Raw genomic sequence first — 17567 nt, 5'->3', positions numbered from 1 at the left:
GCAAGGAAGGAACGTGCCAGGACGGCTGCGGTCAAATCCATTGGATTGAAGAACAAGAGGCATCAAAAGTGGCATTGTGATGACACATACCTTCCATGGTTATTGGGAACAGGCCAGTAACCGTCCAACTGATTGGTGGACTAATAGTGGGAGACGAGTCTTTCAGGTGTGTTGCACGATCTGCCAGGATTTTAAGAACATCACAATTGTAATACTGCTCAAAGTTAAGAGAATTTGATTTTAAAAAAAGGACCATTATCGCGGAGTCGGTCTTCCCCGCATTACAGGGAAAGACTCGGCGCGCTTCAGCACAGATATTCTGGAAGAAAATACTCCTGAAAAGCACTGTAGACTCCAAAGCGGACGCACCACGACTGACCCCATTTTTTGCAGCGCATTAGCTGCCTCGAAAACGCTGGGAAATGAACCGACCAGTATACTCACTGTTCACAGAATTCACGAAAGTCGTCGACTCTGTGAACAGGGAGACTCTACATTCTACACAAGCACTCTATTTATAAAGAGTGTAGTGAGCTACTGATATCTGAGACATGGAATAAACACTGGACGCTCGAAAACTCTAAAAACCAAACTGTGATCCTTGGAAATTCAGTTACGCTTCATTACGTGTACCAAAGAATCATGGGAAAGTCAACAAACGACATAACTGATTTACCTCAGGATGCCTGGAGACGTGCAGAATGAAGTCAGTAATATCGTTCGTTCGATAGTCACAATATTCCCAACCACATTCGAATGGGGTCGGCAAATCAGGGACCGTTGTTCTTGAAGTGTTGTCTGCCAGACAAGGGGGCCAATCGTTGATTTCTTGTATCTGACACCCTTTGACTCGGAGAAATAAAGTCCAAGCGTGGTAGTGCGAATGTCTTTCGAGGGAACCCCAATCGGTTAGATCCAAAGCAGCACCACAAATTCCGCAATAAGGATCAACTGCGAAGTGCATGGCACTTTCATTAAATTTCTACAGAAGATTTAGGAAAGCAAACCAAGTTATCCAGGCAAAACAACTGAAATGGATCATTCTACTCAGGACCAAGGGGTGGTCATGCATTGGCAGAACAGTTGGTTGTCACGACGGTGAACGCCATTAGTGATCATCAGTTGCTAATTTGTTATGCCAGCGCTTGGGAAGGCAAAAACTATAGGATATCAACATGAATACACTAATAAACACCAAATAAGGAAGAATTAGATGAATAGCTAGTGGACAGATTAGATCACGGGATAATTTCACGCGATACTTTTGTCGCTTCAATGTAGCTAAACACTTCCAATCATCATCATCATCATCGACAGCATGACATCAGTGCTCAACACCAATGCTTCACTGCCGTACAGCCATGACTTATTTGAAAGCCTTATTGTAAAGAAAAGAATAAAGGTGGATGGGGGAGGGACTTAGTGCTAGCTTAACACAATCATTCCGAGGTGCCTACACCTCCAGACATTCACTCAGGCAATCTGGACAGAAACTGACAACAAGAACGCCACTGACATCGGGTGCCAGCCATATCTTGTAGTGTCTCCAACCAGGCACAATGAGGATCACGCGGTCCCCATCCTGGAAGAAGAAATCATGCCATCGACCGGGTCGCCTTAATCCCCGAATGCAGCAGGATGGGGAAACGAAATCAGACAGTAACTTGGTTCTGACACCATAGCCTGTTTTAGTGGCGCGCTCGCCCAGTCGTATAATAGCACTTCGTACTTTGAGGGTGAGAGACGCAATTCGAAACGCATGGTAACATCACTTAGGTTATTTGGTGTGTTTCTTATCTGAATGGAAACTGAAAGAAGTAGCGCAACATTGGCCAAATATTCAATGAATTTAAGGGCTTCCCAGGAAAGAAGGTCCAAAATTAGGGTGAAAGACAACAAAAGTTTCTCACTTAATTAATCCACTATTAGGTTATGGAGAAAAGGTGACAAACAGTAAGCCTGAAGGGCACCACTTTTGGTCATGTTGGGAGAGTATTCCCAGCAGACCTTAACGCGCCCGCAGGTATATAGTATGATGGTTGGAGGACTGTGAAGAAAATGCGTGGCACACCATTGAAAGATAGACATCCCCACAAAGCAGCGCGACCGAGCCGGACATTACGTTCAGACATGAGAACAACAATTATTGTTTTTCTGTGTGACGATGCTCCAGCAGTTGTCGTGAGGTAGAGATATGGTAAATGCAGCCACGACCCGAACGGAACTCTGCTTGGTTTTCACGGCTCTCCTCACAAAGGTGCTGGTATTCCTGCGTGGGATCATATCTGTGGGCAACTTGGAAGCGATCATGATCAAACGGGCACTCTGATAATTGGCTGATATTCAGATATAACATCTATTTTGAAGACAGGAACGACATCAAATATCTGCTATTCCTTTGGCACTTCCTGTCTTACAAATGGTGTGCACAGGTGATTTCGAGCTGAGTAATTCTCCGTCCTTAGACAAAGCGGAGAAAGACAGTGTCGGACAGGCGCTGACTGAGGACTTCACCCCCGTCTTTGAACAGTGCAGGTGGGAGGTCATCCGGACCGGGAGCTCGGTGGCGCTTGAGAGAACATATGCAGTCGTAAACCTCCGAGGCCGTAGGTGGTTCCACGTTCACCGTCCAAACAGATGCAGCAAGCCAGTCGGGTTACCTAAGTCAGCTGGGCTGCACACTCTCAATGAACACAGCGAGTAACCCCCTTGGGGCTGTCGCTGAAGAAAGGAATGTCTCGTCTCTCCTGAAAAGATTCTGCCCGTGAGAGAGAAGAGATTGGACACTAAATCATGGTTGACAGGAAACACTGATGCAGAAATTTCGGAGGCCTCCATATCGCGCTATAAGCCCGAAGTTTAAGTCAGCACGCAAGCTCATAGCCCCCTGGCTTACATGCATTGCTTCATCGGATCCTCATTTCATATGCATTACGAGGGCAGTAAAACAAGAGCATACTAGGTTATAAAATGACATGGGACGCTTCGCGTGGATATCTCTTCGAAGAAGCTCACTCCTAAGAAGTGCAGATAACGGGTGTGATTGATCACATCGAACACTGACCACCATCCACAAGCCTGAAATCTTCCCCTGGGCTGTCTTGTCTCTGAGGGCCGATATTCATGGCGAGTGAGAGTGGGAATAACTATCAAATGGTTCAGCTGTAATACACGCTTGGTGCACAGCTGCCATTTCACCCGAAGGAGGAACGAGGGCTCAAATACTGCCACGCTGTCCAACTGGTCGATATGTCGGTGCTGGATTCGAACAACGTACCATCCGAACAGTAGATTCGTGAATTAACCATCATCAACTGACTGTCATTCGAAACGAAAAGGAAGAGGCTGGCTAAAATTCTCGTGAGTTATTCAGAACGCAGACCGCAAACGCTTGGCTTTTCACTATTCGAGGCAGCGTTCATATATTTACCTACGCGAGAGGGCTTGATTTGACTGCTAAAATGCAGGTCCTGGCTTAAAGCCGTTTGCAGCTGGGATGCTTGCAAACGCATCGCAAATATGAAAGGCTAACGCTGACCAGTTTCCATCTGTGTGACGCAGTGCAGCCGTCATGGCCTTATCGGAGCCTGGTGTGGGCAAACCATTTCTTGACCAATTCCAGTAAACCTATAGTGAATACGGATACATATCCTCCCCCTCCTGATGGCCATGATGGAAAGTTCACTGTCACTCTTGGATTCATGCGTCAATTGCATCAGTTCGTGTCTCTAACATGTGGCTATCTCTCCGAATCCTCGGCGAACGAAACTGCGGCAGCTGTAACAACTACGAGTAAGCCGTTTACAGCTGAAGATGAGGACTGACTACAAAGAAGTTGTGGCTGCGTTAACCAGCAGTACGCTTACGGTAACGGGTGCATCTTAGTAACAATGTCTGCTAAAAATTAATGATTTCAATTATCTCCTTGGAAGATCGCCAATAGACAAAAATTCTATATATATATATAATGTGTGTGCATTAGCTACCTAATACCGAAACCACACTATCTGACTCACTGCCTTCCACTTATCGTACGATGCTGTTGGCCTCAATATCTGGCCCATGNAATATCTCCTTAGAAGATCGCCAATAGACAAAAATTATATATATATATATAATGTGTGTGCATTAGCTACCTAATACCGAAACCACACTATCTGACTCACTGCCTTCCACTTATCGTACGATGCTGTTGGCCTCAATATCTGGCCCATGAATTGTATTAGCAACTTGTGTAACACCAAGTGATGTATTTTGGTGTACCGACGCGATGCCGTCCAAAGATTCCAGAAACGGATCATGCTGTGGTTACATATTAATTGTGCGATCAGCTTTATTGAAAAAATAAATTACATCATACTCAGACACACCAACGGAAACTTCAGGGTAAAATTCGGCTCCCCGAAGCTCTTATGTGAGGTAACCAATTTGACGGAATAACTAAAATTCCACCAGAAAGTCTGAAATAACCTGGAGGACACAGCACAGTTCTACGATGGCATCCCATAACACCACACTTTTGATTTAACAAAACATCCTCATGCAGAACCGAAGTTTCCACTATGCTTCGAATGGAGGCAATGTATGCCGCTGCGTGGAACAGCTTGGATCAGTGGTAAGCTAGCGACGTTCCTGGGTCACTTGGGTTGAGTTTGAGAGATTCATACAAAAATCAGTGGGGTCTGGTGCGCAGGTGGTCATGTACTAAAAATCTTGATATTTTATTATATATATATATATATATATATATAACTGAAGCTTGGATACAAGTGCTTCGATAACCGCAAGTGAATGGGCAGACTACATGGGCGGCAGAAAATTCTGACGAACTGAGATAGTTCCGCTGGCGATCAGAACTAAGTGTGCACTGGTTCAGAGGCGTTCTATGACACTGCAGCCCTCTTTCTTCGAACTTATCTTCATCCCATGTAATTTTCCACTTCCGGTGTGGATGCGGAGGCGTCCTTATCGACATAACAGGGTTTAGTGGAGGTTTAACGGAGCCCGTGGCTAAATCAGTAGCACAGGTGGCTCCAGAAGCGTGGAGGACAGACCGAGATCCAGCATTTTCAGTCGCCACACAAATCACGCAAACAGGTCATCAGAGAAATTTGAAAGATTCGTTTAGTATGCTGCTGTGAAATTATGACCATAAAAGGCTAACTGTGTGGGGTCTGGCTCATCACGATTCACTAGATGGTAGTGTGCACGAAAAGCTTCGAACTTAAACATTAGACTTTCATAGTTCTAACCACGTGGACTTGTTTATTGTCGGCTGTCTCTTTTGTTGCCAGAGCCTATCTGTACGCCCTTTATTCAAGTATTTTGTCTACACCCTTTTGTGTCTCTAGCTTGTGAGTGAAACAACCATTAAAACCACATGGCGTTCTATGCTTCAACGTAATGAATGAAAGGGGCCCAACTCCTGAGAACAAACAAACACGACAGTAAACAAATTGGTATTACCCCATACCGCGAGATGGCCCAGTGTTCAGGGCGCGAATTTACTGACCCGAAGGTCCGTGGTTCGGACCCGACAGTGCATCTCGACTTCCTAGCCCTCGTGCTTCCTTTTGGTGGGATGGAAGCTGGGCACCGAAAGGGTACTACAGCTGAGCAATTTATAGACCGCACTTCATCTTGAGAGACTTCAACCCGTCTTCCCGTTAAATTGGCACAATCTCTCCTTCGAGAAGAATCCAGTCTAGTGATGTCGAGTGAAATATGCCTCTTGAACCTAGCGATAGGGAGAGCGAACCGAAACCAAAAACTTAGTGCGCAACTTATGGGACCATCTTATTCCGACAAGTAGGGTACACAGAACCACTCCGCATTCGAATAACCTACATAGAATGTTGAATGAGTGGCCATTGGTTTGGTCGCTGAGCTGAGCAGTTTAACTGCAAATGTCTCATTTTTGACGGAGATGCCATCGTCGGCGAGCCGTTGTGTTCCAAGGCAATGTAGTGACGCTGGACACTTTGAAGTGGTAATGCCAGGACAGTACGATTACAGCGAGACAATGAGCTAGTTTCTGACGTCAAAACCCAAAACCCAAGGATATGTCTCATGAAGGAAGGAAGTGCCGGGTGAAATACGAGAAAGGAACAATTCTTCCTACAGTAGAGCAAGTTGCTGGAATGGTGGGAAACTTAAACTAAAAGCGAGGACTCAGGAACACAGAAAAACCCACCCTGAAGTGCTCCAATACATGCGTTTTCAGCTCTCCCAACCCTGAAAACGGCTGGCTGCATCCACTCCATTCACAGATAAAGCGCAGCTCCAGGCCGTAAAGCTGGGATTTACGACCACGTGGCATGTGAAGGCTGCAAACCACTTCCTTTCCAAGTCTTCAAAAATTCCGTCACACTAGTCTGGTGACCATGACTTCACTCAACCGGATAGGGATTCGCAGGCTGCAATAGGAAATGAAATCTGGTGATGAAAATAATACATTAGTGGAACTGGCAATTATCTTTTGTATATTTGTACAAGAGCAACCACCCGTTTAAGCCCATACGTGGCAACATTGACTAGTTATAAGCTGGAAAAAAGAACACAAAGTTCAGCATGCGGTTCACAAGGCTACAAGGGCAGGATACCTTCGCTAGAGGTTACTAACAAAGATTAAGCAGTCTTGGAGATGAACAAAACCCACGAAATGAAGTAGTGACCGGCAACGGTTAATTGTACAACCCAGATTACCAAGATGCTTCATATGAAAGAGTAATTTTTCTGGTTAGTGTTCCTCTGTGTTTCTGCTTCCTACTAAGGTGGATGGTTCCAGAACTGATTTTATGTGCTTCACTGTCAAGAAGCCATCAACCACTTCCCAACTGACATGTAGCCAACGTTCGTTTCGAGAAAACAACAGGTTCGCCACCCGTGTACCAGTAGTAAAGTTTCAAAATTACGGACACGTTGGTTGAACGGCTGGATAATCAAACCGCATTGGTGTGCAAACACAGTAACCCAATCTGGCAGGGCTTCTGAAATGCTGTCATATTAGTGAGATGACGATAGTTCCAAGGACTAGGTGGTCTAGTATTCACTGCACGACCGTGCCAGGAATGACTATCAGAGGAGGGGAAATGCAATTCCGGGTTTATTTCTGAACTCTAGACCTATTCTCGGGTTCGATTTCGCTTGGTCTGTGTGGCAGAACCCCGCCGTGTCGAAATAACGGGCTGCTTTTCCATTGATTCAGTCATATCACGTGAAAGCTGGACGCACAGTAATGAGGTTCAAAACACGAGGCACGAGGTGCCAAGAAGATAGGTCATTACGTATTCAGACTTTTTGGAAACCGATCCAGGAGGAAATCATCATACCCTTTGAGAAAATAAATTAATCCAGCATGCGAACCATCCGCGTCAAAAATACTGACATTCCGAAAATCTACGGATCCCTACAAACCGGCCGGGGTACTGAACGACTGAGGGCCTACGAGTAAATCACAAATGGGAACCTTGAAAAAAACTGAAGCAATTCGTTGCCTCAAATATCAAAACTATCTCCTCTGAGCGTACATCTTCTGAAGCTCCAAAATAGTGGCTTGGTGCACAGAACTATTTCAAAACGAATATTGTAGAAGGCTGACGTGAAGGCATTACGAGGGTAGTCTAATAGAGATGAGGCGAGGGGGAGAGTGCTCAGTGGCTACAGCGCAAATTTGCTGACCGGAAGGTCCGTGTTTCGAACCCGACCTCTGCCTCTCGACTTCCCCTGTCAAGGCTTGGACAATCTGGCAGTATCGCAGACATCGTGCTTTCTTCGAATGGTGCGGCAGCTAGGCACCGAAAGGTGAACGATTATCTTTTTCTTTTATCTTTAGAGAGGAAGAGGCATATAACTCCTATTACTCGTTTGGAGTGAAGTGGTTTTGAAAGTTTACTCTGCTGAAATCAACCTGGGTGGAACGCACACTTTGATGTCCGCGTAGAATGGATTGTGCAGCAAAAAAATAATAACGACCCAGACGTAAAACTTCGGTGCCCGGCTGCCACGCGACCCGACGGAAGCACGAGGCCTGGGATACGCCAGGTTGCACAAGCCTACAGTAGCGGTCGAGATGCAGAGGTTGAGTTCGAACCACGGACCCTCCGGTCAGCAAGTTCACGCCTTAAACACTGGGCTTCCGCGAACTCCGCCATGGTTGTGCAACCATCGTTGTGACGGCGTAGATCGGCTGCTTAGACTGAAGGGCCCCTAATGAAGTATTCCAATGAAAATTAGGACCCACGAACGAAGGATCGCGGTCCTTAATTCAATCGGTACAGTGTATCCTTGTGTTGTCACTAACCCAAAAATTAGGGAGGGTAACATTAGTGATGCCATTGAACATGACTTCGCCTCCAAGGCTTGATTGTATGTCCCACACTTCCGTTTTCCGGTGACTTGAAACTGTAGCAGCGAGGACCAATGTACCTATAGCTGATAAATCGATGTGAATTGACTGATTCCACCTATATACGATCATAAACACAAATTTTAGTCAGACCTAAAGCATTGTGGTAAAATCGACAAGCAATGATACTTGTGCTAGCTTACCACAAGCATTCGTGGACACCCGCGCCTCCTAAGGCTCAACTGGACAACCTGGGGAGAAACTGACAATAAGGCCACTCACTCGGTTGACCACCACTTCTTGGAAAAACGCCATCCGATATTAGCAAAGGTTGTGAGACGCCTCATTCCACCTGCCCACAGTGGTCATGCCTCGTAACCATACATTTGTAGACCGGTAGACACGAAACTTGAGACCCAAGGATATGTATTTTTGGCGCTATAAGTGATGTGAAATGGTAAATGTGGTTCTGGTCTTTGAAGTGCACGCGATGACTCTGACTCCGTCAGAGTTGATACACCTACCGAGGCACGTGAACCCCTCCATAACCTCTAGTGCCTCCCCTTGAAGTGCGCGGGTTATACACCATGATTATTGACTCTGCCCCCCTTGCAGGTGCAGTGCAACGTGCATGTGAATATACAACCGTTGTTAACCGATCAAACAGCTTTCTGTTCGTTTCCAAAGATTATGTTATCCACAAACTCGATATCGACAAGGTTCCAACCGGCAAAGATTTGAAGGCCGGGAATTAAAGGACCCTTTAGCGTTCGCCTCATTAGTACCTCAATTGCGAAAGTGAACAGAAATGAGTAGTGAGCATTATTGCCAGAGACAGCCTTCTAAAGGGAAGTTTTGGGAAGCATCACATACACTGCCACAAACCCAGGAGTATGTGGATTTAAGAGCCGACACATGGTCACGAACTTCTGAGATATATCCCGTTGAGCATGTGACTGACTATTCGACAGAATCAAACGCATCTTCGACACCAAGCTGTTTCTTGTGAGTCATCTGTAAACACAGTTTTGCGTTCAGCTGTAGCACCCTTTCGGTGCCTAACTGCCATGCCACCCGAAGGTCGTACGAGGGCTGAGATACTGCCAGGTTGCCCAAGCCTAGACAGGGGAAGTCGAGAGGCAGAGGTCGGGTTCGAACCACGAACCTTCCGGTCAGTAAATTCGCGCTCTAACCACTTCGGCCATCTCGCCCCACGGTTTTGCACCAACACTTGATCGAGTGTAAAGATATAGTCGATAGCGCATCCACTTCTCACCGACCGAATTTCCCCATGCTGCCCCGAGGCGACGGAGAAGTGGTCAGAAGCCTTGTAAGAGTCGAGACACACAATGCGGGCGACATTTTTTAAGGTGGGCACTATTGTTGATTCACCCCAACCCTCTGGTGCGATATTATTATCCCACATAGACCAAAATGAGTAAGCCACTGATCGATGAATTCACCAGCACTTTGTGCAGATCGGGATCTGCTGGGGCCGCGTACTCACAGCACATGACACTGTTAGAGACCGACAGCCCGGGTGAAAACAAGCAGGTAATCAACTGAACTGCTGCTCGAAAGACATGGCCCGAAGGTTCGAACGTCCTTAGCGGTATGTCATGTAGCGATTGTGGCCCTTCATCATTTCACGGACAAGGTGAATCTGATAGTATACTGAACAGAATGCAAAATCCAGTGAACATTTCCAGCATTGGGCTGCAGTTGCCCAAGCCAAATTAACGGAATTTACTGGCTACAATTAGTCGTTAACCAGGACATAGAATTCAAGCAGCTCAGGATTGGTCTAACCCGTAAATGGAGGAAACTTGTACCGAACCCGTGGAAGCAACAACTTCCATTAACTGACCTAGGCTCGGCCGAGTAGTGAAGATATTTACCTCAGCTTAGTTCTTGGTCCAAGCCTCCCAAGCTAGGGTTCACATCAAAACTGGCACCGAATAAGCAAAAAGTATACTAACGTCCAAAACGAAGTCAAGAACACTTGTACAGCGCGTCATCTATACATAGTGTAAGCGGCGACAAGTCTCGGAATTCTGACGCCTTTTGGATGCGCCTTTGGCAACCGGCATTTGGTCAACACTGCCATGATTGGCTGTTGGGTTCAGACTTTAGACCAATCAGATCTCGGCTTGATGCTGGACTGGTCAATCTCGCGTAGGATAGCTTTCTCGGCCGTGGTGGCACCTGAGTGCGAGCGGTAAAACGGAATCCGTGTCGAATTCCGCCTAGCAGACGGACCTTACTCGGCGTCTATGTCATCTGGCCTTTAGGACAAATCCATTTTAGGAGTCAACGACCTTCCAGATGTTCCTGCCTGTCCATGTCTACCTTTTGCGGACGACTTGAAATCCCGGAGTTCCAGTGAAAGTGTCCTTTAAATAGATGTAGCCACTGTAAAGCAGTGGTCGTTGGACCAGCACCTTCCTCTGAATGAGGAAAGTGCTTCCATGTCATTTGGAGGGGACACAGAGACTGCCTTTGTCATGCATGGTAAGAAAGCACGCGTCCGTTCCTGGGTGCAGAACCTGTGTGGAATCTGTGCAGAACTTCTGCACTAATTTTCGGCTTTTAAGCCTCTGGAGATTGAAGCGTTTAATAGGCATCAGCGCTTCTTCGTTTTCTCACAGTCTTCTCACAATAATAACAAACCACAATATCCTGCATTTCCGTGTGCCTAGGAAATGCAAACTGTCAACCGATTTAAGTGGTTTTGTTTTACTGTGCGGCGCCATTGCTCGCGGGAAGCTCTGCGTTCTGCTTGTCCTTACGTGCGGTTGAGAGGCGATCACGCGACTTGCGGCGTCATCCCCATTCTGATTGGTTGATACCTAGATGGCGGGAACATTCAAAAGTGGCAACATGGCGGATTTGCGGTTTATGATTGACCCTCTCAAAGTGGAGAGTTTTGATGCGGTTGTATCTTTTAAAAGTTTACATCGTTAACGGATTTCTAAATATACCAAACGCAAAGAGTGTGCGATTCCCGGTAGTTTTAGATAGCTTAAGAGCGTAATCCTATATTTTGTTCCTAAAGTTAACTATATCTCCAAAGGAAGATGATATTTGGGATTGCTGGCGGTAACCAAAAGTAATTAGTCAGAACAGCCCAGATTTAGCAGCTGACGCTGGTGTATTGGCTGTTTGCAATCGGCATCGTTCACATATTATGAAACTGTTTTTCGTTTGAATTAAAGGAATAGCCTACGTGTAGTAGTATATGTTCTTCTCAATAAATCCGTTGAAGGCCATGTATCATTGGAATTGTGTTCGGTAGCTAAGGCACCCGATATATTCATTGACTGCCCTAGGTGCAAGACCCAGTGCGTTCATGGACAGTCCTAAATTTAGTTTATAATGACAGAACTATCGGTGGGTCCTTCGGAGCCAACGGGTCAACGATAGTGTCTATGGTTGGGCCAGAGCTGCAGCTCTAGTAACCGAGGCCTACCGGCGGCGTGTTTACGGGGTGGTCACCTGTTTTCTATTTCCGGTCGTTCACCACTTAACGTAAAGTATCGCTGTGGCATGAAGAAATGTTTACCAACCATCTGACTACACAGAATAATGCAAGCAGCTGTTGACGTATTCAGTGAGCAATGAACGCTAATCTTGGAACACCACTACTGCCACAGCCTTCTGATGCGACTGTTGACGACACATATCAGCTATACCTAAGGCAACAGCAACTTATGTCACAGCTGTAGGTTTTGAACCCTGAAACTCAGTTGTGGCTGGAAATCATTCGTTCTTTTTTCGTTGGTGACCCTACATACTATGTAACAACAGACTTTGCGCCCGTCATAGAATCTTCGGATTGAATAATATTTGTCTATTGCGTAACTAGTAACACCGTGACGTGAAACACACATGAAGCGCAATAAGTGTTTCAGCACAGTTAGGCTGCCGGGCCATTGTACATAATGCTAAATGTTAGAAGAAACCCTATGTTGTCCTAGAAGGTTTCGGGACTACTCTGAGGCTATGGACGAAACCGGAAAATGACGCCCATTTTTTCTCACCTACGGAAACTGGTCTTCAAATCAAGGCCTGGAGGCCTTGGTTACCGTGACGATTGCGTTGTCGGGAATCGTGAAAACAAGTTCAGGAAAACATAATTTTATTATGATTGATTGCCAGCAAACAATAGACCCATTAAAAATGTGTTCCAGAGTGGTGCCTGGAAAGTAAATGGGAAAATAATTAGTGCAAGGCAAGGGAATGGAAACGACCGGAGGGGAGGGATCTTACGGCAGAAAAACCCACCCACCAGCAGCACCTGCTTGTGGTCGCATTGGAGGTGCTAGGTTCTATCTCCCTGAATCGCGTCACCGTACTTTGCAAGCAAACCAGGCAGACGGACGGAAGCAAGAGAGAGAAAATTCAAACTCCCATCATCACAAACAGACGCAGCCATGGGTCCAAACGGGCGCACCGGATCTCGGATACCCTGCAGATCACATACAGGATAGTCCAAGCGGCGTAGTTTATCGCGCAGGACCCGCACACCATCAACGGTCAAGTCTATTCAATAGTTCATCAGGACATAGTCTCGGATTTCCATGGATGACTTAAAATATCGCAACAATCGAAACACAACACCCTCCTGTGAGCATTCACACGTCGGTTCGCAGCATACACTTGGCAATCGGACGTACGCACGTCATGCGAGTGTTGTTCTGTTCGTCCGAGGATACATCCTGTGAACCTACATAACATTCTACCACATTTAACCATCCTACTTGGCCGTACCGTCGTTGCAACCGTGGTGGCGGCATCCGGCACGTCATGGGCACCCGGACCGCAAGAGAAGCAAACGAGGAATGACCATTTGTAGCTCGAAGCCATTTTATTTACCAACCTGACTTTGGCCTCCATACACCAGTTGCCCGGTCCAGACCGCAAGTCGCCGACTCTGCTTACCGTTGTCACTCGATATTCCGAAAACGGGATTGAATCTACGGGAAGTGAAATGTCAACGGAATGGGTTTGATCGATTACTTTAAGTGAACAAATCCCCAGGGCCATCCGTCAGCGCCGACTTTGCGGACGGTACCCAATGTAATAAGATATCGCCACTTGTGGTGAAACGTGATTAGCTTGAAATGGACGAAAGCTGCAGATATTTCTGCATCCAAAATTATCCAGTGAACTTTATGATAACCTACATTTGTTTGTGGACGTAACATATTTGGATGTGCTACCCCTGTAAATAATTTTTCAGATTATATCCGCTTCATTGGGCAAATACCGTGGTGTGTGTACTGCCACCTCTGTAATTGCTGTTTTCAGTTATCTTGGCGGAAAATATGTGCACTATTTCTGGAAAACACTTGTTAGGCCGGAAGAAAATAAGGCCTACGGATGTGGATGGCCTATGGATGTACATCAAGCTTGATTGTAAGTTACAGAAAAGTTTTCCAATGAGATTGAAAAAACACGCCGCGAAGATCACGCCGTCAATCATAGAGGGCAACTGAACGAACCAAGCGGACGTACGTGATTAACCTATGGTTGAGGGTTTACGAGGGCAAATAAATGGTCACATGGAATGAACGAAAGCGTCCATCACTACCGGAAAATTCCAACGTCTTAAGAGTATGACATGCTTACCTGAATTCCGTCGGCCATTTAGGTTTGCACATATGTCCCGGATTTTATTGAGCTACTGACTTCACGAAATGAAACACATCATAGTTAGGTTGTCGAAATATCACCTTTATTCACTCGGTTAAAGAGCAAGGGGCAATGCTTACTCAATAAAGGGAGAAGTTAAACGGCGACAATCCCGTGTAGGCTTGTTGTTTATACAGTGCAATCGATACAGTGCATTGCGCGAAACTTTACAGCTTGGTGCCTACTGACCACAAGGCCTCAAGAAATAAGAGACTTACGCAATGCATGAAATCTCAGCAACAGACCACCAATATTGAGATTATTGCCCTTGCATGGGTTACTCGAAATCATCGCCGTTTCTTTGATCTAATTGGCGCACCTCAGCGTTGGTCCTTCTATTAACCCAATAACTCACCGTTTTTGGCCAGCTACTCCTTAGAGCCAAAAATACAAGATCACAGATTTTTGGGGCCCAGTATGCCGGAACTCAGTGATTCGGTCAGCGCTCAACATCGTAAGATGCCCACTTTGCAGACGGTCACCATGCACATCTTGCGTTTTAAAAAATATTTTTCATTTCAAGTAACCGTTAATGATCCCGAACTTTGTTCGTGTTGCTTGCAAACTCTCTTCAAAAACAACGCTACATAGGAAAGTACGACAGGTGGTTGCAGCAAGTGGCTCTTTTCGTTGCCCGACTGATGGATGCGTCCATCATGCCTTTAGCCGACTATCTGAGGGTAAGATTCATGATTAATTAGATGATAGTCTCTAGATATGCCGAATTTGACCGTTCCAGGTGATAAACTAGGCTGCGATTTACCACGCTGTTCGCCGGCGGTTTCCCCGATCCCTGTCATCAGGACTTTGGAACCAGAAAGACATTTACCACTGTGGTCCCTGGAGAAACTTTTGGTTCCTGCTTTTTGCCATAAGGTAGCCCGCTGCAAGTGGTTGAAGGGATCAGTCCGTATGTTCTGCTTGCACTTATATTGCCTTTAATCAGTATCCTTTTTAAACCATTCACAACCAGGTAGGAGTATTTTAAAGGCTGTTCGTCGGATGGCGCGAAGGCTGAACATACCTTTATTCGGTTTAGCCGTTGTGTTGGATGAACTCAGGTGCTTTTTTCCGTGTCTTGTGAAGGATCTACGGACCGTAATGAAAACCCCCCGTCGTTGCTGCGTCCGACGGAAGGCCGGTGGGATGTACATCCACCTTGGATTGAAAGCAGGTTTGCTGCAACAGCTCCGTGAGATTCACACTAGGGCTACAAATATCGATATTCAAATGAACGTTGACGGTATTCGTGCCTACAATAACTCGCGTACTCAACCGTGGCCTATACTCTCCTGCATAATTTCCCCTTTCTCGGTCAGCCTTTCGTCGCTGGAATATGCTGTGGTAAGTAAAAACCCAATGATGATCATCAGCTGATGTCTGACACGGTCGTTGAGTTGGCAGACGTCTTGGCGAACGGTGACTCCGGGGTTTACAATACTCACACCGTCCGTCTTCAGTGCATTATTTGCGACAGTCCTGCTAGGGCCTTTCCGAAGCAGGTGAAGGGACATACAGGATATTATACCTGTGATTATTGTGCACAAAAAGGTGTGCACATTGGCACACGTATGACTTTTCACTCGTTGACAGCTCCCGTGCGTCGTGACTACGATTTCCGGACCAGAAAGCAAGAGAAGCACCATACAGGCCAATTGGACACAGGGCCAGACTTTCTTTGGAGTCCTGGAATCTGCTGAATGGTAACACCGAGCAACAGAGTTTGGCTCTGAGTGTTGATTCCCCCCGAATATGTAGACCTGGATCGGTGGAAGGCCTCTGAGCTACGACAGCTTCTTCTGTACGTAGGACTCGTTGCTTCACGTGATATCTTACATCCTGACGTTTACGAATGTTTCATGTATTTTTCGGTAACCACTTTCATAGGCTGTTCACCTTTCTTCACAACACTATGCTGATTTTGTAACTGATGTTTTCAAGGCTTCTGTGTCAAAATTTGCTGCTATTTTTGTCCCAGCCATTTAGTCCACAACATACACCTCTTCTCCCATTTATTCAATTTCGTCAAGCTTTATGGTTGCTTTGATCGTTTTTCCTGTTCTCCCTATGAATCGGAGCTGGGGCATTTGAAGCATTACATACATGGTCCCAAACCACCAGCTGTTCAGCTTTACCGTTGGCTGGCCGAGCGTGTGGGATTGGATGCTGTCGATAGGAAGATGTTTTTGGATGATGTTGGTTTGCGGCTGAGGCAATGAGCCACTGCCGGATGTCACAGGTTTATTCATGGGGATGTCGTCTTTTCGAAAAACTATCCCGACAACTGCGTTTTCCTTGAAGGTCAACCAGCTGTCATTGTAGATTTTTCTGGAGACACTATTGAGTAGCAGAAATTCAAAGCTGTTCCACCGTTTTACACTCGCGTATTGATATCGACAGACGTTTTAGTTTTTCAATACTCCGACTTGAAACACACTCGGCTGTTTGCGTCAGTTAACCAAATATCTTGTAAATGCTTAAGTTTCCCTGCGGAGACACTCGTATATACTTCCCCATTTTGCATACCCTAATTAATTAGTCAGTACTCTTACCAGTGTCACTCGACATATCGATGCATTTATTACTTGTATTACTAATTAGTTCGGAAAATATATATACATATTCATGTTAGTGTTGTTATCCCATCAAGGCTTTCGTTTGCATGTGGACATTCTCCTGTTAAATGTCGTATTTGGGAGTTGTTTCTCAGCCACGTACGCTGTTCTCATATTTACGGACAGCTCTGTTGGCATAGTGCATGAATCGTTGTTTGTACCGTCCTTTGGCCCTCGTGCACAACCAGCACTCTTTATGCCAACTTACTAGGGGGCAATCTACCAAAATGTCCACTCAATTCGTGCACGTACGAAGTGCATCGGCAGTGCAGTAAGTTCATTTTCAGTTAAAAATGTTCTAGAAACTTTTTCGGATGTACTGAGTGCTCAAAATGAAGCGCTTGACTCAGGGCATACCTCATCTGTGGAGCAAAACGATGTACGTCAATCCAGGCGCAAACAGTATGTTTATCAATCGTATTACGATGGTTGCAGTACAAAGAAACGACTGCTGTCTGGTTTTACAGACGGGCCGGATCGTGATTCCAGTGGTGGCACCACTTTGTTTGTGAACATAGCCATAAGCCCACCAACTCCAAAAAGACTGTTGGTCCTCCGGCACCTACTAACTTTTCAATTTGTAAAATCCTCATTTTCAGATGTACCAATCCGACTGCCACGATTAGTAGTATCATTCCTGTTGAAGACGCGCCACCCGTCCATGGTGATGCCTCGATGATATGTGGAACGTACGATTTATTTCATTACCACCATCTAGAATCTATCAGCAGTTCCACGTATACAACACTTCCCACTGTGGGCGATCCAGAACCATGCAGTTCTACCCCGATCCTCAGGTTTTCTTAACATTCCATGTACTTTACTTTCTAGAACTAACTGTCCAAATTCAAAGGCCAGCGTAATTTCCCCGGACCTGGCTAACCTTTTCTTCATGATGTTCTCAGGCAAGT

The 17567-nt window shown here is 45.9% G+C and overlaps 1 protein-coding gene across 1 annotated transcript in view; it reads right to left on the bottom strand.

Moving 5' to 3' along the window:
- The window catches only part of T265_07450 (hypothetical protein), a gene marked incomplete at both ends in the record, with an annotated part of 21401 nt that extends 14987 nt beyond the window's left edge, over positions 1-6414 (bottom strand). Inside the window, 2 exons of the mRNA XM_009172979.1 lie at positions 677-982; positions 6194-6414. Coding sequence (XP_009171243.1) covers positions 677-982; positions 6194-6319 — 432 coding nt within the window. The remainder of the gene's footprint in view (positions 1-676; positions 983-6193) is intronic.
- Between the last annotated feature and the right edge of the window lie 11153 nt (positions 6415-17567).

Source organism: Opisthorchis viverrini, assembly GCF_000715545.1.
Source record: "Opisthorchis viverrini unplaced genomic scaffold opera_v5_179, whole genome shotgun sequence".
Taxonomy (NCBI): domain Eukaryota; kingdom Metazoa; phylum Platyhelminthes; class Trematoda; order Opisthorchiida; family Opisthorchiidae; genus Opisthorchis; species Opisthorchis viverrini.
Note: the sequence above shows the minus strand (reverse complement) of the source record. Positions and strands in the feature narration are given on the sequence as shown.